The 25,333-nt window shown below is 42.7% G+C and overlaps 1 protein-coding gene and 1 long non-coding RNA gene across 2 annotated transcripts; both read left to right on the forward strand.

Annotated features, from left to right (window-relative positions):
* Positions 1-25,304, forward strand: LOC115772789 (uncharacterized). Its single transcript, XM_030719171.1, has 71 exons — positions 1-164; positions 264-376; positions 528-634; positions 3,282-3,449; positions 3,653-3,852; positions 3,952-4,064; positions 4,216-4,322; positions 4,530-4,697; positions 4,909-5,108; positions 5,208-5,320; positions 5,472-5,578; positions 5,788-5,955; positions 6,167-6,366; positions 6,466-6,578; positions 6,730-6,836; positions 7,046-7,213; positions 7,425-7,624; positions 7,724-7,836; positions 7,988-8,094; positions 8,304-8,471; positions 8,683-8,882; positions 8,982-9,094; positions 9,246-9,352; positions 9,561-9,728; positions 9,940-10,139; positions 10,239-10,351; positions 10,503-10,609; positions 10,819-10,986; positions 11,195-11,394; positions 11,494-11,606; positions 11,758-11,864; positions 12,074-12,241; positions 12,453-12,652; positions 12,752-12,864; positions 13,016-13,122; positions 13,332-13,499; positions 13,711-13,910; positions 14,010-14,122; positions 14,274-14,380; positions 14,590-14,757; positions 14,969-15,029; positions 15,118-15,169; positions 15,269-15,381; positions 15,533-15,639; positions 15,847-16,014; positions 16,226-16,425; positions 16,525-16,637; positions 16,789-16,895; positions 17,105-17,272; positions 17,484-17,683; positions 17,783-17,895; positions 18,047-18,153; positions 19,605-19,772; positions 19,984-20,183; positions 20,282-20,394; positions 20,546-20,652; positions 20,860-21,027; positions 21,239-21,438; positions 21,538-21,650; positions 21,802-21,908; positions 22,116-22,283; positions 22,495-22,694; positions 22,794-22,906; positions 23,058-23,164; positions 23,306-23,482; positions 23,713-23,921; positions 24,227-24,252; positions 24,404-24,425; positions 24,651-24,735; positions 24,857-25,003; positions 25,089-25,304. The coding sequence occupies exons 1-71, from the start codon at positions 1-3 to the stop codon at positions 25,302-25,304; spliced, it is 9,999 nt and encodes a 3,332-aa protein (XP_030575031.1).
* LOC115773125 (uncharacterized) lies at positions 1,246-1,713 on the forward strand. The gene is made up of 3 exons (XR_004019074.1): positions 1,246-1,391; positions 1,490-1,584; positions 1,697-1,713. It is a non-coding gene; the product is annotated as an uncharacterized LOC115773125 (long non-coding RNA).
* Positions 25,305-25,333: the final 29 nt, after the last annotated feature.

Here is a 25,333-nt window from a genome sequence, read left to right on the forward strand (position 1 = left end):
ATGAATAAGACCTTCAATATCATCAGTCCCCATTTCGCGGAATTCACCAAAAACGACTTTGACATTTGGTTCCATGTGAAACTGGTTCCTGTCCTTGCAAGCTTCACTCCAGCAATGCTCCAAAATGCAACCACAAACATCAACTGCACCAACTACCGTGTCATGTGAGTAGCTTTCTGGCAACAAACAAGATTTTGTGGCACCAAACAGTGACAATAGAGTTTGGAGGACAGCATAAGCATGTTTTCTTTCAACTTTTGCAGTGTGAGTGGGATGGCTAAAGTTTTCTCGGCAATTCCATCGGACAGACGAAAAGGAATCACAGATGTTCTGCTGCGCTACCTGAGAAAATCTGGCAGTGTCATCGACAAGCCAGGTAGGGCTGACATGGGACGTGGCATCTCTTTTCTTCTGAGAAATATCTTGAAAAAGACTGAGCAGTAAAATTGTCCTTGATTTGGTTCATGTCTACCGGTGAAAAACGTTGCTAAATTTTATGTATTCTAACTTTTGTTTGCATCATTTAGTTTGCAGGCAGAACAATGAGAGCGATGGCCAATGGGTTGAGGCAAATCTGGGTCCATTTGTCCAATACACAGCATACACTGACCTCAACGACTTCAACATTTCTACAGTAAGGCATACATTTCACTTCCAGTCCTCCTCGAAAACAGCAGAATAAATTTGTGGATTGGAAAACCCATACACAGGTAATTTCTCTACTTTGTATAAAAAGATGACAATTTCATATGTCCTACTTTTCTTGCATCCTCAGGAGGCACTTTTGGACCATCTCTCACCACAGCAGAAGGCTGAGCTGGTCCTGGATCCAGACAGCAGAGCTTTAAATGATAAGCAACTCATAAGGGAGGTGTTGACAAGCTTGACTAAGAACAGTGATTACCAGAAGCTCAAACAGTTTTTTGAGACTTTTGCAAGCATCAACAAACAGGTGAATAATACTTGTTAACCTTACTTCAGTGTTAACATTGACAATTGTTAACAGAACTGTTTAACAAACTGGCCTTCCCAGAGTTAAAGCTGACACTGAGCCAAAGTTGAACTCAAAATAATGAATTTCTAACATGCTTCTTGACTCAGATGCTCCATGGAATGTAGATTTCAGATTTCAGAATGTGAAAATGTCCTCTCTAACGTCAACATAAATCTTTTGTCTTTCAGAAAAATGTCACCCTCATCAAGAATCCAGTTGTGCGAGACACCATCTTGAACCTGACCTTGACCGCCCTAGCTCCTCAGCTTAATGGCTTTGAGCCAGGAGACTATCAACTGTGGTTCCAAGTTTATTTGGTTCCTGTGATGGCGAGCATCCTTCCTGGCAGCTTGCGAGTGATCCCCAGTAACATCACCTGTGAATCCTATGAGGCTGTGTAAGATATTTCTGGCATCCACAGTTAAATGTTTTGGGTGTCCGTGATGACAAACTGAGGCTCCTGACAAGTCACAATAATTTCTTTTCTTCCTGCAGACATGATGGTCTTGTGCAAAGTTTGAGAGCATTGCCACTGGACCTTTCACAGGGCGTGAGATCAAACAAGCAGTCACTCCAAGACACATTCACGCGTATGTAGCAAATATGCTGTCCTGACTAAACTTTTACGAAGAGCTCAGTACCAGCACGGTGATGACTTCTGCATTGATGTAATTCTATATATGTTTTCTTTTTCTCAAACAGGTTGCTCAGTACCAGCTTCCTTCGCGGTAGGTTCATTTCTTTGGGGGTCTTACACAGGTTATGCAATATTTGATCCAAGTTTGGCACAATAACTGTCTAACTCTGACGGAGTCAAGGTATTTACAATTGAAAAGGCTTTTTCAGCTATACTAACAGTTATATTTTCTTTGTCTCCAGTGCAAGGTGACCCCAGTTCATGGTAAGTCTGCCTAAAAATAGACATTTGAACTCTAAAGACAAAACTGAATTCTGACTGACTACTATCTCACACATGGCCATGCTCTTTTCACAGTGAATCTCATCTGTGATGCAACTGATAGGTGGGTGAAATGCATTTCTGTCCAATGATGATTTGGTCCAGGTAGCATTCTTTCTCAGTATAACTAAGGTGACACTGGGTTTGATTACATTTTTTTTTCAACAGTTCAAAACTTCAGCAAATACTGTCAGCTGACAATTCCTCTGCAGCCCTGTGCAATTTCACCATCACAGAACATGCCTGTTCCTCTGTAAGAATTTTTAAAGCTAAGTTATGAATCCCAAAGAAAGAATCTGGCTATTGTTATATTACTGTCTGGAGAAAGATATCTCCATAATATCTGACAAGATGGCTGTATTTCTTTTTCAAGGCTACGTATCTCACATCCAGCAACGTGGTCACACTGCTGAATTGCTCACTGAAAAACCAAATGATATACCCGGTAGAAGTCTGGAAGCTTTTCTTCCAAAAAGTTTCTGCTGTCCTGGACCAGGCTCTTGAGATGTTTGCTACCATGGTAAATCCAAAATCACAATTTCACAATATTGGTTTCTCTATGTAAGGTTTGTGGCCAACTAAAATGATATTTCTGCCAATTCAAGGCCCCCAACAACACCTACCCAACCTTGTCAAATGCACTTGAGGCTCTTGGAGAGGTGACAATTGCAAACTTCAGCCAGACACAACTCCAGAGTGAGGAGTTCATCACCAGCTGGTTCAAGACAAAGATCCGTCCATTTCTGGCCACGCCATCCTTCAACTTCCTATTTTGCCTTAGCTCCAACAACTTCAGCTGCCCAGCATACCAGATTATGTAAGCAAATATGTGACATATTGCTCCACTGCCAACAATATTGCTGAAAAACTTGCAGTTTACTATTAGTTTAGATGTTGAAAGCCTTTTCTCAAATATAGCATCCAGGTATTTGGCAGCCAAAGGGCATCCATGGAAAGAGACAGACAGCAAGCAGTCTTCACGCATTTCATCAGACCATTCCTGTCAAAAAATGACTCATCAGGTAAAAGCAGGCACTCAAGCTCAGTTTGGTATGTCGTTGAGAACATGTGTCTTATGACCCAGCTAATCTCTTTGTTTCTTTTTGTGCAGATCCTGGCTGTGTCTCATCAGTCACAGGGAGCCAAGGCTGGCTACAGGCAAACCTTGGAGGGTTCTCTGATTTTGCAACGCTGCAGGATTTGCAAACCCTCAGTCGCAATTCATCCATTGTGAGTGCCAATTGAACTTGACATTTGTGGTGCAAACTGAAATCTATTAATCACAGCCTTGCCATTAATGCTGAGTGACATGTTGATTCCCTTTTGTAGGCTGGATTGTTGACAGCGCTCAGTCCTACTCAGGTGGCACAACTGATACTGAACTCGGGAGCCCTGAATACCACAGATTTCATTGATCGTGTGTTTGAGCGACTGGAAAAGGGCAACGCTCTGAAAAATGTGGATGAATTCCTGACACAGCTGACAGCCAATGGACAGGTAGGCTACTCTTCAGAGAGTGTGAAGGATTTTTTTCCAGCATTGTCAGAAAAAGCCATGTCTAAACTGCAAGATTGCTTTGAAGGACTGATTCACACAAAATACTAAGATGCATCTGTTCTAACATGTTGTATGGTTGTAGCTGCAACGCGTAATATGTAATCTATGTGGTGCTAATGACCATTTCTACCACAATGTTACAGAGCCCAGAATTCCAGCCTGTTGTGAGAGATCGTGTAATGAATAAGACCTTCACTATCATCAGTCCTCATTTCGCGGAATTCACCAAAAACGACTTTGACATTTGGTTCCATGTGAAACTGGTTCCTGTCCTTGCAAGCTTCACTCCAGCAATGCTCCAAAATGCAACCACAAACATCAACTGCACCAACTACCGTGTCATGTGAGTAGCTTTCTGGCAACAAACAAGATTTTGTGGCACCAAACAGTGACAATAGAGTTTGGAGGACAGCATGAGCATGTTTTCTTTCAACTTTTGCAGTGTGAGTGGGATGGCTAAAGTTTTCTCGGCAATTCCATCGGACAGACGACAAGGAATCACAGATGTTCTGCTGGGCTACCTGAGAAAATCTGGCAGTGTCATCGACAAGCCAGGTAGGGCTGACATGGGACGTGGCATCTCTTTTCTTCTGAGGAATATCTTGAAAAAGACTGAGCAGTAACATTGTCCTCGATTTGTTTCATGTCTACCGGTGAAAAACCTTGCTAAATTGTATGTATTTTAACTTTTGTTTGCATCATTTAGTTTGCAGGCAGAACAATGAGAGCGATGGCCAATGGGTTGAGGCAAATCTGGGTCCATTTGTCCAATACACAGCATACACTGACCTCAACGACTTCAACATTTCTACAGTAAGGCATACATTTCACTTCCGGTCCTCCTTGAAAACAGCAGCCCAACATTCTAGACACAAAAAAGAGCACAGACAGGCATTTGTTTTTGGCGTGTCAAAAAAACAAGCATCTCATGGATCCCACTTAGTTTGCTGCTAACTGAAATCTATTACCCACAGCCTTGCTGTTACTGCTATTTGACATTATGTTGATTCTCTTTTGTAGGCTGGATTGTTGTCAGCGCTCAGTCCTAATCAGGTGGCACAGCTGATATTGTCTTCTGGAGCCTTGAATGACACAGATTTCATTGATCATGTGTTTGAGCGACTGGACAAAGGCAACGCTCTGAAAAATGTGGATGAATTCCTGACACAGCTGACAGCCAATGGACAGGTAGGCTACTCTTCAGTGAGGAGTAAAGGAAGGCAATCCTGGATTTGAATTACAGCATTGTCAGAAGAAGACGCGCCAAATCTGTTACAACACATTGAGGAACTGATACACAGCAAATAATCTGTTACATGCTTTGTAGCATGTTGTATGGGTGTTCTTGCAACATGCGGTCTTCAAAGTGCTAATGACCATTTCTACCACAATGTTACAGAGCCCAGAATTCCAGCCTGTTGTGAGAGATCGTGTAATGAATAAGACCTTCACTATCATCAGTCCTCATTTCATGGAATTCACCAAAAACGACTTTGACATTTGGTTCCATGTGAAACTGGTTCCTGTCCTTGCAAGCTTCACTCCAGCAATGCTCCAAAATGCAACCACAAACATCAACTGCACCAACTACCGTGTCATGTGAGTAGCTTTCTGGCAACAAACAAGATTTTGTGGCACCAAACAGTGACAATAGAGTTTGGAGGACAGCATAAGCATGTTTTCTTTCAACTTTTGCAGTGTGAGTGGGATGGCTAAAGTTTTCTCGGCAATTCCATCGGACAGACGACAAGGAATCACAGATGTTCTGCTGGGCTACCTGAGAAAATCTGGCAGTGTCATCGACAAGCCAGGTAGGGCTGACATGGGACGTGGCATCTCTTTTCTTCTGAGAAATATCTTGAAAAAGACTGAGCAGTAACATTGTCCTCGATTTGTTTCATGTCTACCGGTGAAAAACCTTGCTAAATTGTATGTATTTTAACTTTTGTTTGCATCATTTAGTTTGCAGGCAGAACAATGAGAGCGATGGCCAATGGGTTGAGGCAAATCTGGGTCCATTTGTCCAATACACAGCATACACTGACCTCAACGACTTCAACATTTCTACAGTAAGGCATATATTTCACTTCCGGTCCTCCTCGAAAACAGCAGCCCAACATTCTAGACACAAAAAAGACCACACACAGGCATTTGTTTTTGGCGTGTAAAAAGAAAACGAACATCTCATAGATCCCACTTAGTTTGCTGCTAACTGAAATCTATTACCCGCAGCCTTGCTGTTACTGCTGTTTGACATTATGTTGATTCTCTTTTGTAGGCTGGATTGTTGTCAGCGCTCAGTCCTAATCAGGTGGCACAGCTGATATTGTCCTCTGGAGCCTTGAATGACACAGATTTCATTGATCGTGTGTTTGAGCGACTGGACAAAGGCAACGCTCTGAAAAATGTGGATGAATTCCTGACACAGCTGACAGCCAATGGACAGGTAGGCTAGTCTTCAGTGAGGAGTAAAGGAAGGCAATCCTGGATTTGAATTACAGCATTGTCAGAAGAAGACGCGCCAAATCTGTTACAAAACATTGAGGAACTGATACACAGCAAATAATCTGTTGCATCCTTTGTAGCATGTTGTATGGGTGTTCTTGCAACATGCGGTCTTCAAAGTGCTAATGACCATTTCTACCACAATGTTACAGAGCCCAGAATTCCAGCCTGTTGTGAGAGATCGTGTAATGAATAAGACCTTCACTATCATCAGTCCTCATTTCGCGGAATTCACCAAAAACGACTTTGACATTTGGTTCCATGTGAAACTGGTTCCTGTCCTTGCAAGCTTCACTCCAGCAATGCTCCAAAATGCAACCACAAACATCAACTGCACCAACTACCGTGTCATGTGAGTAGCTTTCTGGCAACAAACAAGATTTTGTGGCACCAAACAGTGACAACAGAGTTTGGAGGACAGCATAAGCATGTTTTCTTTCAACTTTTGCAGTGTGAGTGGGATGGCTAAAGTTTTCTCGGCAATTCCATCGGACAGACGACAAGGAATCACAGATGTTCTGCTGGGCTACCTGAGAAAATCTGGCAGTGTCATCGACAAGCCAGGTAGGGCTGACATGGGACGTGGCATCTCTTTTCTTCTGAGAAATATCTTGAAAAAGACTGAGCAGTAACATTGTCCTCGATTTGTTTCATGTCTACCGGTGAAAAACCTTGCTAAATTGTATGTATTTTAACTTTTGTTTGCATCATTTAGTTTGCAGGCAGAACAATGAGAGCGATGGCCAATGGGTTGAGGCAAATCTGGGTCCATTTGTCCAATACACAGCATACACTGACCTCAACGACTTCAACATTTCTACAGTAAGGCATACATTTCACTTCCGGTCCTCCTTGAAAACAGCAGCCCAACATTCTAGACACAAAAAAGAGCACACACAGGCATTTGTTTTTGGCGTGTAAAAAGAAAATGAACATCTCATAGATCCCACTTAGTTTGCTGCTAACTGAAATCTATTACCCGCAGCCTTGCTGTTACTGCTGTTTGACATTATGTTGATTCTCTTTTGTAGGCTGGATTGTTGTCAGCGCTCAGTCCTAATCAGGTGGCACAGCTGATATTGTCCTCTGGAGCCTTGAATGACACAGATTTCATTGATCGTGTGTTTGAGCGACTGGACAAAGGCAACGCTCTGAAAAATGTGGATGAATTCCTGACACAGCTGACAGCCAATGGACAGGTAGGCTAGTCTTCAGTGAGGAGTAAAGGAAGGCAATCCTGGATTTGAATTACTGCATTGTCAGAAGAAAACGCGTCAATTTTTTAACAACATGTTGAGGAACTGATACACAACAAATAATCTGTTGCATCCTTTGTAGCATGTTGTATGGGTGTTCTTGCAACATGCGGTCTTCAAAGTGCTAATGACCATTTCTACCACAATGTTACAGAGCCCAGAATTCCAGCCTGTTGTGAGAGATCGTGTAATGAATAAGACCTTCACTATCATCAGTCCTCATTTCATGGATTTCACCAAAAACGACTTTGACATTTGGTTCCATGTGAAACTGGTTCCTGTCCTTGCAAGCTTCACTCCAGCAATGCTCCAAAATGCAACCACAAACATCAACTGCACCAACTACCGTGTCATGTGAGTAGCTTTCTGGCAACAAACAAGATTTTGTGGCACCAAACAGTGACAATAGAGTTTGGAGGACAGCATAAGCATGTTTTCTTTCAACTTTTGCAGTGTGAGTGGGATGGCTAAAGTTTTCTCGGCAATTCCATCGGACAGACGACAAGGAATCACAGATGTTCTGCTGGGCTACCTGAGAAAATCTGGCAGTGTCATCGACAAGCCAGGTAGGGCTGACATGGGACGTGGCATCTCTTTTCTTCTGAGAAATATCTTGAAAAAGACTGAGCAGTAACATTGTCCTCGATTTGTTTCATGTCTACCGGTGAAAAACCTTGCTAAATTGTATGTATTTTAACTTTTGTTTGCATCATTTAGTTTGCAGGCAGAACAATGAGAGCGATGGCCAATGGGTTGAGGCAAATCTGGGTCCATTTGTCCAATACACAGCATACACTGACCTCAACGACTTCAACATTTCTACAGTAAGGCATACATTTCACTTCCAGTCCTCCTCGAAAACAGCAGCCCAACATTCTAGACACAAAAAAGAGCACACACAGGCATTTGTTTTTGGCATGTAAAAAGAAAACCAACATCTCATAGATCCCACTTAGTTTGCTGCTAACTGAAATCTATTACCCGCAGCCTTGCTGTTACTGCTGTTTGACATTATGTTGATTCTCTTTTGTAGGCTGGATTGTTGTCAGCGCTCAGTCCTAATCAGGTGGCACAGCTGATATTGTCCTCTGGAGCCTTGAATGACACAGATTTCATTGATCGTGTGTTTGAGCGACTGGACAAAGGCAACGCTCTGAAAAATGTGGATGAATTCCTGACACAGCTGACAGCCAATGGACAGGTAGGCTAGTCTTCAGTGAGGAGTAAAGGAAGGCAATCCTGGATTTGAATTACAGCATTGTCAGAAGAAGACGCGCCAAATCTGTTACAAAACATTGAGGAACTGATACACAGCAAATAATCTGTTGCATCCTTTGTAGCATGTTGTATGGGTGTTCTTGCAACATGCGGTCTTCAAAGTGCTAATGACCATTTCTACCACAATGTTACAGAGCCCAGAATTCCAGCCTGTTGTGAGAGATCGTGTAATGAATAAGACCTTCACTATCATCAGTCCCCATTTCACGGAATTCACCAAAAACGACTTTGACATTTGGTTCCATGTGAAACTGGTTCCTGTCCTTGCAAGCTTCACTCCAGCAATGCTCCAAAATGCAACCACAAACATCAACTGCACCAACTACCGTGTCATGTGAGTAGCTTTCTGGCAACAAACAAGATTTTGTGGCACCAAACAGTGACAATAAGGTTGGGAGGTCAGCGTAAGCATGTTTTCTTTCAACTTTTGCAGTGTGAGTGGGATGGCTAAAGTTTTCTCGGCAATTCCATCGGACAGACGACAAGGAATCACAGATGTTCTGCTGGGCTACCTGAGAAAATCTGGCAGTGTCATCGACAAGCCAGGTAGGGCTGACATGGGACGTGGCATCTCTTTTCTTCTGAGAAATATCTTGAAAAAGACTGAGCAGTAACATTGTCCTTGATTTGTTTCATGTCTACCGGTGAAAAACCTTGCTAAATTGTATGTATTCTAACTTTTGTTTGCATCATTTAGTTTGCAGGCAGAACAATGAGAGCGATGGCCAATGGGTTGAGGCAAATCTGGGTCCATTTGTCCAATACACAGCATACACTGACCTCAACGACTTCAACATTTCTACAGTAAGGCATACATTTCACTTCCGGTCCTCCTTGAAAACAGCAGCCCAACATTCTAGACACAAAAAAGAGCACACACAGGCATTTGTTTTTGGCGTGTAAAAAAAACCGAACATCTCATAGATCCCACTTAGTTTGCTGCTAACTGAAATATATTACCCGCAGCCTTGCTGTTACTGCTGTTTGACATTATGTTGATTCTCTTTTGTAGGCTGGATTGTTGTCAGCGCTCAGTCCTAATCAGGTGGCACAGCTGATATTGTCCTCTGGAGCCTTGAATGACACAGATTTCATTGATCGTGTGTTTGAGCGACTGGACAAAGGCAACGCTCTGAAAAATGTGGATGAATTCCTGACACAGCTGACAGCCAATGGACAGGTAGGCTACTCTTCAGTGAGGAGTAAAGGAAGGCAATCCTGGATTTGAATTACAGCATTGTCAGAAGAAGACGCGCCAAATCTGTTACAACACATTGAGGAACTGATACACAGCAAATAATCTGTTACATGCTTTGTAGCATGTTGTATGGGTGTTCTTGCAACATGCGGTCTTCAAAGTGCTAATGACCATTTCTACCACAATGTTACAGAGCCCAGAATTCCAGCCTGTTGTGAGAGATCGTGTAATGAATAAGACCTTCACTATCATCAGTCCTCATTTCACGGAATTCACCAAAAACGACTTTGACATTTGGTTCCATGTGAAACTGGTTCCTGTCCTTGCAAGCTTCACTCCAGCAATGCTCCAAAATGCAACCACAAACATCAACTGCACCAACTACCGTGTCATGTGAGTAGCTTTCTGGCAACAAACAAGATTTTGTGGCACCAAACAGTGACAATAGGGTTTGGAGGACAGCATAAGCATGTTTTCTTTCAACTTTTGCAGTGTGAGTGGGATGGCTAAAGTTTTCTCGGCAATTCCATCGGACAGACGACAAGGAATCACAGATGTTCTGCTGGGCTACCTGAGAAAATCTGGCAGTGTCATCGACAAGCCAGGTAGGGCTGACATGGGACGTGGCATCTCTTTTCTTCTGAGAAATATCTTGAAAAAGACTGAGCAGTAACATTGTCCTCGATTTGTTTCATGTCTACCGGTGAAAAACCTTGCTAAATTGTATGTATTTTAACTTTTGTTTGCATCATTTAGTTTGCAGGCAGAACAATGAGAGCGATGGCCAATGGGTTGAGGCAAATCTGGGTCCATTTGTCCAATACACAGCATACACTGACCTCAACGACTTCAACATTTCTACAGTAAGGCATACATTTCACTTCCGGTCCTCCTTGAAAACAGCAGCCCAACATTCTAGACACAAAAAAGACCACACACAGGCATTTGTTTTTGGCGTGTAAAAAAAAACCGAACATCTCATAGATCCCACTTAGTTTGCTGCTAACTGAAATCTATTACCCGCAGCCTTGCTGTTACTGCTGTTTGACATTATGTTGATTCTCTTTTGTAGGCTGGATTGTTGTCAGCGCTCAGTCCTAATCAGGTGGCACAGCTGATATTGTCCTCTGGAGCCTTGAATGACACAGATTTCATTGATCGTGTGTTTGAGCGACTGGACAAAGGCAACGCTCTGAAAAATGTGGATGAATTCCTGACACAGCTGACAGCCAATGGACAGGTAGGCTACTCTTCAGTGAGGAGTAAAGGAAGGCAATCCTGGATTTGAATTCCTGCATTGTCAGAAGAAAACGCGTCAATTTTTTAACATGTTGAGGAACTGATACACAACAAATAATCTGTTGCATCCTTTGTAGCATGTTGTATGGGTGTTCTTGCAACATGCGGTCTTCAAAGTGCTAATGACCATTTCTACCACAATGTTACAGAGCCCAGAATTCCAGCCTGTTGTGAGAGATCGTGTAATGAATAAGACCTTCACTATCATCAGTCCTCATTTCGCGGAATTCACCAAAAACGACTTTGACATTTGGTTCCATGTGAAACTGGTTCCTGTCCTTGCAAGCTTCACTCCAGCAATGCTCCAAAATGCAACCACAAACATCAACTGCACCAACTACCGTGTCATGTGAGTAGCTTTCTGGCAACAAACAAGATTTTGTGGCACCAAACAGTGACAATAGAGTTTGGAGGACAGCATAAGCATGTTTTCTTTCAACTTTTGCAGTGTGAGTGGGATGGCTAAAGTTTTCTCGGCAATTCCATCGGACAGACGACAAGGAATCACAGATGTTCTGCTGGGCTACCTGAGAAAATCTGGCAGTGTCATCGACAAGCCAGGTAGGGCTGACATGGGACGTGGCATCTCTTTTCTTCTGAGAAATATCTTGAAAAAGACTGAGCAGTAACATTGTCCTCGATTTGTTTCATGTCTACCGGTGAAAAACCTTGCTAAATTGTATGTATTTTAACTTTTGTTTGCATCATTTAGTTTGCAGGCAGAACAATGAGAGCGATGGCCAATGGGTTGAGGCAAATCTGGGTCCATTTGTCCAATACACAGCATACACTGACCTCAACGACTTCAACATTTCTACAGTAAGGCATACATTTCACTTCCGGTCCTCCTTGAAAACAGCAGCCCAACATTCTAGACACAAAAAAGACCACACACAGGCATTTGTTTTTGGCGTGTAAAAAGAAAATGAACATCTCATAGATCCCACTTAGTTTGCTGCTAACTGAAATCTATTACCCGCAGCCTTGCTGTTACTGCTGTTTGACATTATGTTGATTCTCTTTTGTAGGCTGGATTGTTGTCAGCGCTCAGTCCTAATCAGGTGGCACAGCTGATATTGTCCTCTGGAGCCTTGAATGACACAGATTTCATTGATCGTGTGTTTGAGCGACTGGACAAAGGCAACGCTCTGAAAAATGTGGATGAATTCCTGACACAGCTGACAGCCAATGGACAGGTAGGCTAGTCTTCAGTGAGGAGTAAAGGAAGGCAATCCTGGATTTGAATTACAGCATTGTCAGAAGAAAATGCGCCAAATCTGTAACAACACATTGAGGAACTGATACACAACAAATAATCTGTTACATCCTTTGTAGCGTGTTGTATGGGTGTTCTTGCAACATGCGGTCTTTAAAGTGCTAATGACCATTTCTACCACAATGTTACAGAGCCCAGAATTCCAGCCTGTTGTGAGAGATCGTGTAATGAATAAGACCTTCACTATCATCAGTCCCCATTTCACGGAATTCACCAAAAACGACTTTGACATTTGGTTCCATGTGAAAATGGTTCCTGTCCTTGCAAGCTTCACTCCAGCAATGCTCCAAAATGCAACCACAAACATCAACTGCACCAACTACCGTGTCATGTGAGTAGCTTTCTGGCAACAAACAAGAATTTGTGGCACCAAACAGTGACAATAGAGTTTGGAGGTCAGCATAAGCATGTTTTCTTTCAACTTTTGCAGTGTGAGTGGGATGGCTAAAGTTTTCTCGGCAATTCCATCGGACAGACGACAAGGAATCACAGATGTTCTGCTGGGCTACCTGAGAAAATCTGGCAGTGTCATCGACAAGCCAGGTAGGGCTGACATGGGACGTGGCATCTCTTTTCTTCTGAGAAATATCTTGAAAAAGACTGAGCAGTAACATTGTCCTCGATTTGTTTCATGTCTACCGGTGAAAAACCTTGCTAAATTGTATGTATTTTAACTTTTGTTTGCATCATTTAGTTTGCAGGCAGAACAATGAGAGCGATGGCCAATGGGTTGAGGCAAATCTGGGTCCATTTGTCCAATACACAGCATACACTGACCTCAACGACTTCAACATTTCTACAGTAAGGCATACATTTCACTTCCGGTCCTCCTTGAAAACAGCAGCCCAACATTCTAGACACAAAAAAGAGCACACACAGGCATTTGTTTTTGGCGTGTAAAAAGAAAATGAACATCTCATAGATCCCACTTAGTTTGCTGCTAACTAAAATCTATTACCCGCAGCCTTGCTGTTACTGCTGTTTGACATTATGTTGATTCTCTTTTCTAGGCTGGATTGTTGTCAGCGCTCAGTCCTAATCAGGTGGCACAGCTGATATTGTCCTCTGGAGCCTTGAATGACACAGATTTCATTGATCGTGTGTTTGAGCGACTGGACAAAGGCAACGCTCTGAAAAATGTGGATGAATTCCTGACACAGCTGACAGCCAATGGACAGGTAGGCTAGTCTTCAGTGAGGAGTAAAGGAAGGCAATCCTGGATTTGAATTACAGCATTGTCAGAAGAAAACGCGCCAAATCTGTAACAACACATTGAGGAACTGATACACAGCAAATAATCTGTTACATGCTTTGTAGCATGTTGTATGGGTGTTCTTGCAACATGCGGTCTTCAAAGTGCTAATGACCATTTCTACCACAATGTTACAGAGCCCAGAATTCCAGCCTGTTGTGAGAGATCGTGTAATGAATAAGACCTTCACTATCATCAGTCCCCATTTCACGGAATTCACCAAAAACGACTTTGACATTTGGTTCCATGTGAAACTGGTTCCTGTCCTTGCAAGCTTCACTCCAGCAATGCTCCAAAATGCAACCACAAACATCAACTGCACCAACTACCGTGTCATGTGAGTAGCTTTCTGGCAACAAACAAGAATTTGTGGCACCAAACAGTGACAATAGAGTTTGGAGGACAGCATAAGCATGTTTTCTTTCAACTTTTGCAGTGTGAGTGGGATGGCTAAAGTTTTCTCGGCAATTCCATCGGACAGACGACAAGGAATCACAGATGTTCTGCTGGGCTACCTGAGAAAATCTGGCAGTGTCATCGACAAGCCAGGTAGGGCTGACATGGGACGTGGCATCTCTTTTCTTCTGAGAAATATCTTGAAAAAGACTGAGCAGTAACATTGTCCTTGATTTGTTTCATGTCTACCGGTGAAAAACCTTGCTAAATTGTATGTATTCTAACTTTTGTTTGCATCATTTAGTTTGCAGGCAGAACAATGAGAGCGATGGCCAATGGGTTGAGGCAAATCTGGGTCCATTTGTCCAATACACAGCATACACTGACCTCAACGACTTCAACATTTCTACAGTAAGGCATACATTTCACTTCCGGTCCTCCTTGAAAACAGCAGCCCAACATTCTAGACACAAAAAAGAGCACACACAGGCATTTGTTTTTGGCGTGTAAAAAGAAAACGAACATCTCATAGATCCCACTTAGTTTGCTGCTAACTGAAATCTATTACCCGCAGCCTTGCTGTTACTGCTGTTTGACATTATGTTGATTCTCTTTTCTAGGCTGGATTGTTGTCAGCGCTCAGTCCTAATCAGGTGGCACAGCTGATATTGTCTTCTGGAGCCTTGAATGACACAGATTTCATTGATCGTGTGTTTGAGCGACTGGACAAAGGCAACGCTCTGAAAAATGTGGATGAATTCCTGACACAGCTGACAGCCAATGGACAGGTAGGCTACTCTTCAGTGAGGAGTAAAGGAAGGCAATCCTGGATTTGAATTCCTGCATTGTCAGAAGAAGACGCGCCAAATCTGTTACAACACATTGAGGAACTGATACACAGCAAATAATCTGTTGCATCCTTTGTAGCATGTTGTATGGGTGTTCTTGCAACATGCGGTCTTCAAAGTGCTAATGACCATTTCTACCACAATGTTACAGAGCCCAGAATTCCAGCCTGTTGTGAGAGATCGTGTAATGAATAAGACCTTCACTATCATCAGTCCTCATTTCAGCGGAATTCACCAAAAACGACTTTGACATTTGGTTCCATGTGAAACTGGTTCCTGTCCTTGCAAGCTTCACTCCAGCAATGCTCCAAAATGCAACCACAAACATCAACTGCACCAACTACCGTGTCATGTGAGTAGCTTTCTGGCAACAAACAAGATTTTGTGGCACCAAACAGTGACAATAGAGTTTGGAGGACAGCATAAGCATGTTTTCTTTCAACTTTTGCAGTGTGAGTGGGATGGCTAAAGTTTTCTCGGCAATTCCATCGGACAGACGACAAGGAATCACAGATGTTCTGCTGGGCTACCTGAGAAAATCTGGCAGTGTCATCGACAAGCCAGGTAGGGCTGACATGGGACGTGGCATCTCTTTTCTTCTGAGAAATATCTTGAAAAAGACTGAGCAGTAACATTGTCCTTGATTTGTTTCATGTCTACCGGTGAAAAACCTTGCTAAATTGTATGTATTTTAACTTTTGTTTGCATCATTTAGTTTGCAGGCAGAACAATGAGAGCGATGGCCAATGGGTTGAGGCAAATCTGGGTCCATTTGTCCAATACACAGCATACACTGACCTCAACGACTTCAACATTTCTACAGTAAGGCATACATTTCACTTCCGGTCCTCCTTGAAAACAGCAGCCCAACATTCTAGACACAAAAAAGAGCACACACAGGCATTTGTTTTTGGCGTGTCAAAAAAACAAGCATCTCATAGATCCCACTTAGTTTGCTGCTAACTAAAATCTATTACCCGCAGCCTTGCTGTTACTGCTGTTTGACATTATGTTGATTCTCTTTTCTAGGCTGGATTGTTGTCAGCGCTCAGTCCTAATCAGGTGGCACAGCTGATATTGTCCTCTGGAGCCTTGAATGACACAGATTTCATTGATCGTGTGTTTGAGCGACTGGACAAAGGCAATGCTCTGAAAAATGTGGATGAATTCCTGACACAGCTGACAGCCAATGGACAGGTAGGCTACTCTTCAGTGAGGAGTAAAGGAAGGCAATCCTGGATTTGAATTACAGCATTGTCAGAAGAAGACGCGCCAAATCTGTTACAACACATTGAGGAACTGATACACAGCAAATAATCTGTTACATCCTTTGTAGCATGTTGTATGGGTGTTCTTGCAACATGCGGTCTTCAAAGTGCTAATGACCATTTCTACCACAATGTTACAGAGCCCAGAATTCCAGCCTGTTGTGAGAGATCGTGTAATGAATAAGACCTTCACTATCATCAGTCCCTATTTCACGGAATTCACCAAAAACGACTTTGACATTTGGTTCCATGTGAAACTGGTTCCTGTCCTTGCAAGCTTCACTCCAGCAATGCTCCAAAATGCAACCACAAACATCAACTGCACCAACTACCGTGTCATGTGAGTAGCTTTCTGGCAACAAACAAGATTTTGTGGCACCAAACAGTGACAATAGAGTTTGGAGGACAGCATAAGCATGTTTTCTTTCAACTTTTGCAGTGTGAGTGGGATGGCTAAAGTTTTCTCGGCAATTCCATCGGACAGACGACAAGGAATCACAGATGTTCTGCTGGGCTACCTGAGAAAATCTGGCAGTGTCATCGACAAGCCAGGTAGGGCTGACATGGGACGTGGCATCTCTTTTCTTCTGAGAAATATCTTGAAAAAGACTGAGCAGTAACATTGTCCTTGATTTGTTTCATGTCTACCGGTGAAAAACCTTGCTAAATTGTATGTATTTTAACTTTTGTTTGCATCATTTAGTTTGCAGGCAGAACAATGAGAGCGATGGCCAATGGGTTGAGGCAAATCTGGGTCCATTTGTCCAATACACAGCATACACTGACCTCAACGACTTCAACATTTCTACAGTAAGGCATACATTTCACTTCCGGTCCTCCTTGAAAACAGCAGCCCAACATTCTAGACACAAAAAAGAGCACACACAGGCATTTGTTTTTGGCGTGTAAAAAGAAAATGAACATCTCATAGATCCCACTTAGTTTGCTGCTAACTGAAATCTATTACCCGCAGCCTTGCTGTTACTGCTGTTTGACATTATGTTGATTCTCTTTTGTAGGCTGGATTGTTGTCAGCGCTCAGTCCTAATCAGGTGGCACAGCTGATATTGTCCTCTGGAGCCTTGAATGACACAGATTTCATTGATCGTGTGTTTGAGCGACTGGACAAAGGCAACGCTCTGAAAAATGTGGATGAATTCCTGACACAGCTGACAGCCAATGGACAGGTAGGCTACTCTTCAGTGAGGAGTAAAGGAAGGCAATCCTGGATTTGAATTCCTGCATTGTCAGAAGAAAACGCGTCAATTTTTTAACAACATGTTGAGGAACTGATACACAGCAAATAATCTGTTGCATCCTTTGTAGCATGTTGTATGGGTGTTCTTGCAACATGCGGTCTTCAAAGTGCTAATGACCATTTCTACCACAATGTTACAGAGCCCAGAATTCCAGCCTGTTGTGAGAGATCGTGTAATGAATAAGACCTTCACTATCATCAGTCCCCATTTCAGGGAATTCACCAAAAACGACTTTGACATTTGGTTCCATGTGAAACTGGTTCCTGTCCTTGCAAGCTTCACTCCAGCAATGCTCCAAAATGCAACCACAAACATCAACTGCACCAACTACCGTGTCATGTGAGTAGCTTTCTGGCAACAAACAAGATTTTGTGGCACCAAACAGTGACAATAGGGTTTGGAGGACAGCATAAGGATGTTTTCTTTCAACTTTTGCAGTGTGAGTGGGATGGCTAAAGTTTTCTCGGCAATTCCATCGGACAGACGACAAGGAATCACAGATGTTCTGCTGGGCTACCTGAGAAAATCTGGCAGTGTCATCGACAAGCCAGGTAGGGCTGACATGGGACGTGGCATCTCTTTTCTTCTGAGAAATATCTTGAAAAAGACTGAGCAGTAACATTGTCCTCGATTTGTTTCATGTCTACCGGTGAAAAACCTTGCTAAATTGTATGTATTTTAACTTTTGTTTGCATCATTTAGTTTGCAGGCAGAACAATGAGAGCGATGGCCAATGGGTTGAGGCAAATCTGGGTCCATTTGTCCAATACACAGCATACACTGACCTCAACGACTTCAACATTTCTACAGTAAGGCATACATTTCACTTCCGGTCCTCCTTGAAAACAGCAGCCCAACATTCTAGACACAAAAAAGACCACACACAGGCATTTGTTTTTGGCGTGTCAAAAAAACAAGCATCTCGTGGATCCCACTTAGTGTGGTGCAAACTGAAATCTATTAATCACAGCCTTGCCATTAATGCTGAGTGTCATGTTGATTCCCTTTTGTAGGCTGGATTGTTGACAGCGCTCAGTCCAACTCAGCTGGCACAACTGATACTGAACTCGGGAGCCCTGAATACCACAGATTTCATTGATCGTGTGTTTGAGGGACTGGAAAAGGGCAACGATCTGAAAAATGTGGATGAATTCCTGACACAGCTGACAGCCAATGGACAGGTAGGCTACTCTTCAGAGAGTGTGAAGGATTTTTTTCCAGCATTGTCAGAAAAAGCCATGTCTAAACTGCAAGATTGCTTTGAAGGACTGATTCACACGAAATACTAAGTTGCATCTGTTCTAACATGTTGTATGGTTGTAGCTGCAACGTGTAATATGTAATCTATGTGGTGCTAATGACCATTTCTACCACAATGTTACAGAGCCCAGAATTCCAGCCTGTTGTGAGAGATCGTGTAATGAATAAGACCTTCACTATCATCAGTCCCCATTTCACGGAATTCACCAAAAACGACTTTGACATTTGGTTCCATGTGAAACTGGTTCCTGTCCTTGCAAGCTTCACTCCAGCAATGCTCCAAAATGCAACCACAAACATCAACTGCACCAACTACCGTGTCATGTGAGTAGCTTTCTGGCAACAAACAAGATTTTGTGGCACCAAACAGTGACAATAGAGTTTGGAGGACAGCATAAGCATGTTTTCTTTCAACTTTTGCAGTGTGAGTGGGATGGCTAAAGTTTTCTCGGCAATTCCATCGGACAGACGACAAGGAATCACAGATGTTCTGCTGGGCTACCTGAGAAAATCTGGCAGTGTCATCGACAAGCCAGGTAGGGCTGACATGGGACGTGGCATCTCTTTTCTTCTGAGAATATCTTGAAAAAGACTGAGCAGTAACATTGTCCTTGATTTGTTTCATGTCTACCGGTGAAAAACCTTGCTAAATTGTATGTATTTTAACTTTTGTTTGCATCATTTAGTTTGCAGGCAGAACAATGAGAGCGATGGCCAATGGGTTGAGGCAAATCTGGGTCCATTTGTCCAATACACAGCATACACTGACCTCAACGACTTCAACATTTCTACAGTAAGGCATACATTTCACTTCCGGTCCTCCTTGAAAACAGCAGCCCAACATTCTAGACACAAAAAAGAGCACACACAGGCATTTGTTTTTGGCGTGTCAAAAAAACAAGCATCTCATGGATCCCACTTAGTTTGCTGCTAACTGAAATCTATTACCCACAGCCTTGCTGTTACTGCTGTTTGACATTATGTTGATTCTCTTTTGTAGGCTGGATTGTTGTCAGCGCTCAGTCCTAATCAGGTGGCACAGCTGATATTGTCCTCTGGAGCCTTGAATGACACAGATTTCATTGATCGTGTGTTTGAGCGACTGGACAAAGGCAACGCTCTGAAAAATGTGGATGAATTCCTGACACAGCTGACAGCCAATGGACAGGTAGGCTAGTCTTCAGTGAGGAGTAAAGGAAGGCAATCCTGGATTTGAATTACTGCATTGTCAGAAGAAGACGCGCCAAATCTGTTACAACACATTGAGGAACTGATACACAGCAAATAATCTGTTGCATCCTTTGTAGCATGTTGTATGGGTGTTCTTGCAACATGCGGTCTTCAAAGTGCTAATGACCATTTCTACCACAATGTTACAGAGCCCAGAATTCCAGCCTGTTGTGAGAGATCGTGTAATGAATAAGACCTTCACTATCATCAGTCCCTATTTCACGGAATTCACCAAAAACGACTTTGACATTTGGTTCCATGTGAAACTGGTTCCTGTCCTTGCAAGCTTCACTCCAGCAATGCTCCAAAATGCAACCACAAACATCAACTGCACCAACTACCGTGTCATGTGAGTAGCTTTCTGGCAACAAACAAGATTTGTGGCACCAAACAGTGACAATAGAGTTTGGAGGACAGCATAAGCATGTTTTCTTTCAACTTTTGCAGTGTGAGTGGGATGGCTAAAGTTTTCTCGGCAATTCCATCGGACAGACGACAAGGAATCACAGATGTTCTGCTGGGCTACCTGAGAAAATCTGGCAGTGTCATCGACAAGCCAGGTAGGGCTGACATGGGACGTGGCATCTCTTTTCTTCTGAGAAATATCTTGAAAAAGACTGAGCAGTAAAATTCTCCTTGATTTGTTTCATGTCTACCGGTGAAAAACCTTGCTAAATTGTATGTATTTTAACTTTTGTTTGCATCATTTAGTTTGCAGGCAGAACAATGAGAGCGATGGCCAATGGGTTGAGGCAAATCTGGGTCCATTTGTCCAATACACAGCATACACTGACCTCAACGACTTCAACATTTCTACAGTAAGGCATACATTTCACTTCCGGTCCTCCTTGAAAACAGCAGCCCAACATTCTAGACACAAAAAAGAGCACACACAGGCATTTGTTTTTGGCGTGTCAAAAAAACAAGCATCTCATAGATCCCACTTAGTTTGCTGCTAACTGAAATCTATTACCCGCAGCCTTGCTGTTACTGCTGTTTGACATTATGTTGATTCTCTTTTGTAGGCTGGATTGTTGTCAGCGCTCAGTCCTAATCAGGTGGCACAGCTGATATTGTCCTCTGGAGCCTTGAATGACACAGATTTCATTGATCGTGTGTTTGAGCGACTGGACAAAGGCAACGCTCTGAAAAATGTGGATGAATTCCTGACACAGCTGACAGCCAATGGACAGGTAGGCTACTCTTCAGTGAGGAGTAAAGGAAGGCAATCCTGGATTTGAATTCCTGCATTGTCAGAAGAAAACGCGTCAATTTTTTAACAACATGTTGAGGAACTGATACACAACAAATAATCTGTTGCATCCTTTGTAGCATGTTGTATGGGTGTTCTTGCAACATGCGGTCTTCAAAGTGCTAATGACCATTTCTACCACAATGTTACAGAGCCCAGAATTCCAGCCTGTTGTGAGAGATCGTGTAATGAATAAGACCTTCACTATCATCAGTCCCTATTTCACGGAATTCACCAAAAACGACTTTGACATTTGGTTCCATGTGAAACTGGTTCCTGTCCTTGCAAGCTTCACTCCAGCAATGCTCCAAAATGCAACCACAAACATCAACTGCACCAACTACCGTGTCATGTGAGTAGCTTTCTGGCAACAAACAAGAATTTGTGGCACCAAACAGTGACAATAGAGTTTGGAGGACAGCATAAGCATGTTTTCTTTCAACTTTTGCAGTGTGAGTGGGATGGCTAAAGTTTTCTCGGCAATTCCATCGGACAGACGACAAGGAATCACAGATGTTCTGCTGGGCTACCTGAGAAAATCTGGCAGTGTCATCGACAAGCCAGGTAGGGCTGACATGGGACGTGGCATCTCTTTTCTTCTGAGAAATATCTTGAAAAAGACTGAGCAGTAAAATTCTCCTTGATTTGTTTCATGTCTACCGGTGAAAAACCTTGCTAAATTGTATGTATTTTAACTTTTGTTTGCATCATTTAGTTTGCAGGCAGAACAATGAGAGCGATGGCCAATGGGTTGAGGCAAATCTGGGTCCATTTGTCCAATACACAGCATACACTGACCTCAACGACTTCAACATTTCTACAGTAAGGCATACATTTCACTTCCGGTCCTCCTTGAAAACAGCAGCCCAACATTCTAATCACAAAAAAGACCACACACAGGCATCTGTTTTTGGCGTGTAAAAAAAACAAGCATCTCATAGATCCCACTTATTTGCTTGCTAACTGAAATCTATTACCCGCAGCCTTGCTGTTACTGCTGTTTGACATTATGTTGATTCTCTTTTGTAGGCTGGATTGTTGTCAGCGCTCAGTCCTAATCAGGTGGCACAGCTGATATTGTCCTCTGGAGCCTTGAATGACACAGATTTCATTGATCGTGTGTTTGAGCGACTGGACAAAGGCAACGCTCTGAAAAATGTGGATGAATTCCTGACACAGCTGACAGCCAATGGACAGGTAGGCTAGTCTTCTGTGAGGAGTAAAGGAAGGCAATCCTGGATTTGAATTACTGCATTGTCAGAAGAAGATGCGTCAAATCTGTAACAACACATTGATGAACTGATACACAGCAAATAATCTGTTGCATCCTTTGTAGCATGTTGTATGGGTGTTCTTGCAACATGCGGTCTTTAAAGTGCTAATGACCATTTCTACCACAATGTTATAGAGCCCAGAATTCCAGCCTGTTGTGAGAGATCGTGTAATGAATAAGACCTTCAATATCATCAGTCCCCATTTCGCGGAATTCACCAAAAACGACTTTGACATTTGGTTCCATGTGAAACTGGTTCCTGTCCTTGCAAGCTTCACTCCAGCAATGCTCCAAAATGCAACCACAAACATCAACTGCACCAACTACCGTGTCATGTGAGTAGCTTTCTGGCAACAAACAAGATTTTGTGGCACCAAACAGTGACAATAGGATTTGGAGGACAGCATAAGCATGTTTTCTTTCAACTTTTGCAGTGTGAGTGGGATGGCTAAAGTTTTCTCGGCAATTCCATCGGACAGACGACAAGGAATCACAGATGTTCTGCTGGGCTACCTGAGAAAATCTGGCAGTGTCATCGACAAGCCAGGTAGGGCTGACATGGGACGTGGCATCTCTTTTCTTCTGAGAAATATCTTGAAAAAGACTGAGCAGTAAAATTGTCCTTGATTTGGTTCATGTCTACCGGTGAAAAACGTTGCTAAATTTTATGTATTCTAACTTTTGTTTGCATCATTTAGTTTGCAGGCAGAACAATGAGAGCGATGGCCAATGGGTTGAGGCAAATCTGGGTCCATTTGTCCAATACACAGCATACGCTGACCTCAAGGACTTCAACATTTCTACAGTAAGGCATACATTTCACTTCCAGTCCTCCTCGAAAACAGCAGAATAAATTTGTGGTTTGGAAAACCCATACACAGGTAATTTCTCTACTTTGTATAAAAAGATGACAATTTCATATGTCCTACTTTTCTTGCATCCTCAGGAGGCACTTTTGGACCATCTCTCACCACAGCAGAAGGCTGAGCTGGTCCTGGATCCAGACAGCAGAGCTTTAAATGATAAGCAACTCATAAGGGAGGTGTTGACAAGCTTGACTAAGAACAGTGATTACCAGAAGCTCAAACAGTTTTTTGAGACTTTTGCAAGCATCAACAAACAGGTGAATAATACTTGTTAACCTTATTTCAGTGTTAACATTGACAATTGTTAACAGAACTGTTTAACAAACTGGCCTTCCCAGAGTTAAAGCTGACACTGAGCCAAAGTTGAACTCAAAATAATGAATTTCTAACATGCTTCTTGACTCAGATGCTCCATGGAATGTAGATTTCAGATTTCAGAATGTGAAAATGTCCTCTCTAACGTCAACATAAATCTTTTGTCTTTCAGAAAAATGTCACCCTCATCAAGAATCCAGTTGTGCGAGACACCATCTTGAACCTGACCTTGACCGCCCTAGCTCCTCAGCTTAATGGCTTTGAGCCAGGAGACTATCAACTGTGGTTCCAAGTTTATTTGGTTCCTGTGATGGCGAGCATCCTTCCTGGCAGCTTGCGAGTGATCCCCAGTAACATCACCTGTGAATCCTATGAGGCTGTGTAAGATATTTCTGGCATCCACAGTTAAATGTTTTGGGTGTCCGTGATGACAAACTGAGGCTCCTGACAAGTCACAATAACTTCTTTTCTTCCTGCAGACATGATGGTCTTGTGCAAAGTTTGAGAGCATTGCCACTGGACCTTTCACAGGGCGTGAGATCAAACAAGCAGTCACTCCAAGACACATTCACGCGTATGTAGCAAATATGCTGTCCTGACTAAACTTTTACGAAGAGCTCAGTACCAGCACGGTGATGACTTCTGCATTGATGTAATTCTATATATGTTTTCTTTTTCTCAAACAGGTTGCTCAGTACCAGCTTCCTTCGCGGTAGGTTCATTTCTTTGGGGGTCTTACACAGGTTATGCAATATTTGATCCAAGTTTGGCACAATAACTGTCTAACTCTGACGGAGTCAAGGTATTTACAATTGAAAAGGCTTTTTCAGCTATACTAACAGTTATATTTTCTTTGTCTCCAGTGCAAGGTGACCCCAGTTCATGGTAAGTCTGCCTAAAAATAGACATTTGAACTCTAAAGACAAAACTGAATTCTGACTGACTACTATCTCACACATGGCCATGCTCTTTTCACAGTGAATCTCATCTGTGATGCAACTGATAGGTGGGTGAAATGCATTTCTGTCCAATGATGATTTGGTCCAGGTAGCATTCTTTCTCAGTATAACTAAGGTGACATTGGGTTTGATTACATTTTTTTTTCAACAGTTCAAAACTTCAGCAAATCCTGTCAGCTGACAATTCCTCTGCAGCCCTGTGCAATTTCACCATCACAGAACATGCCTGTTCCTCTGTAAGAATTTTTTAAAGCTAAGTTATGAATCCCAAAGAAAGAATCTGGCTATTGTTATATTACTGTCTGGAGAAAGATATCTCCATAATATCTGACAAGATGGCTGTATTTCTTTTTCAAGGCTACGTATCTCACATCCAGCAACGTGGTCACACTGCTGAATTGCTCACTGAAAAACCAAATGATATACCCGGTAGAAGTCTGGAAGCTTTTCTTCCAAAAAGTTTCTGCTGTCCTGGACCAGGCTCTTGAGATGTTTGCTACCATGGTAAATCCAAAATCACAATTTCACAATATTGGTTTCTCTATGTAAGGTTTGTGGCCAACTAAAATGATATTTCTGCCAATTCAAGGCCCCCAACAACACCTACCCAACCTTGTCAAATGCACTTGAGGCTCTTGGAGAGGTGACAATTGCAAACTTCAACCAGACACAACTCCAGAGTGAGGAGTTCATCACCAGCTGGTTCAAGACAAAGATCCGTCCATTTCTGGCCACGCCATCCTTCAACTTCCTATTTTGCCTTAGCTCCAACAACTTCAGCTGCCCAGCATACCAGATTATGTAAGCAAATATGTGACATATTGCTCCACTGCC

Source organism: Archocentrus centrarchus, chromosome 22, assembly GCF_007364275.1.
Source record: "Archocentrus centrarchus isolate MPI-CPG fArcCen1 chromosome 22, fArcCen1, whole genome shotgun sequence".
In the NCBI taxonomy this organism is placed as follows: Eukaryota; Metazoa; Chordata; class Actinopteri; order Cichliformes; family Cichlidae; genus Archocentrus; species Archocentrus centrarchus.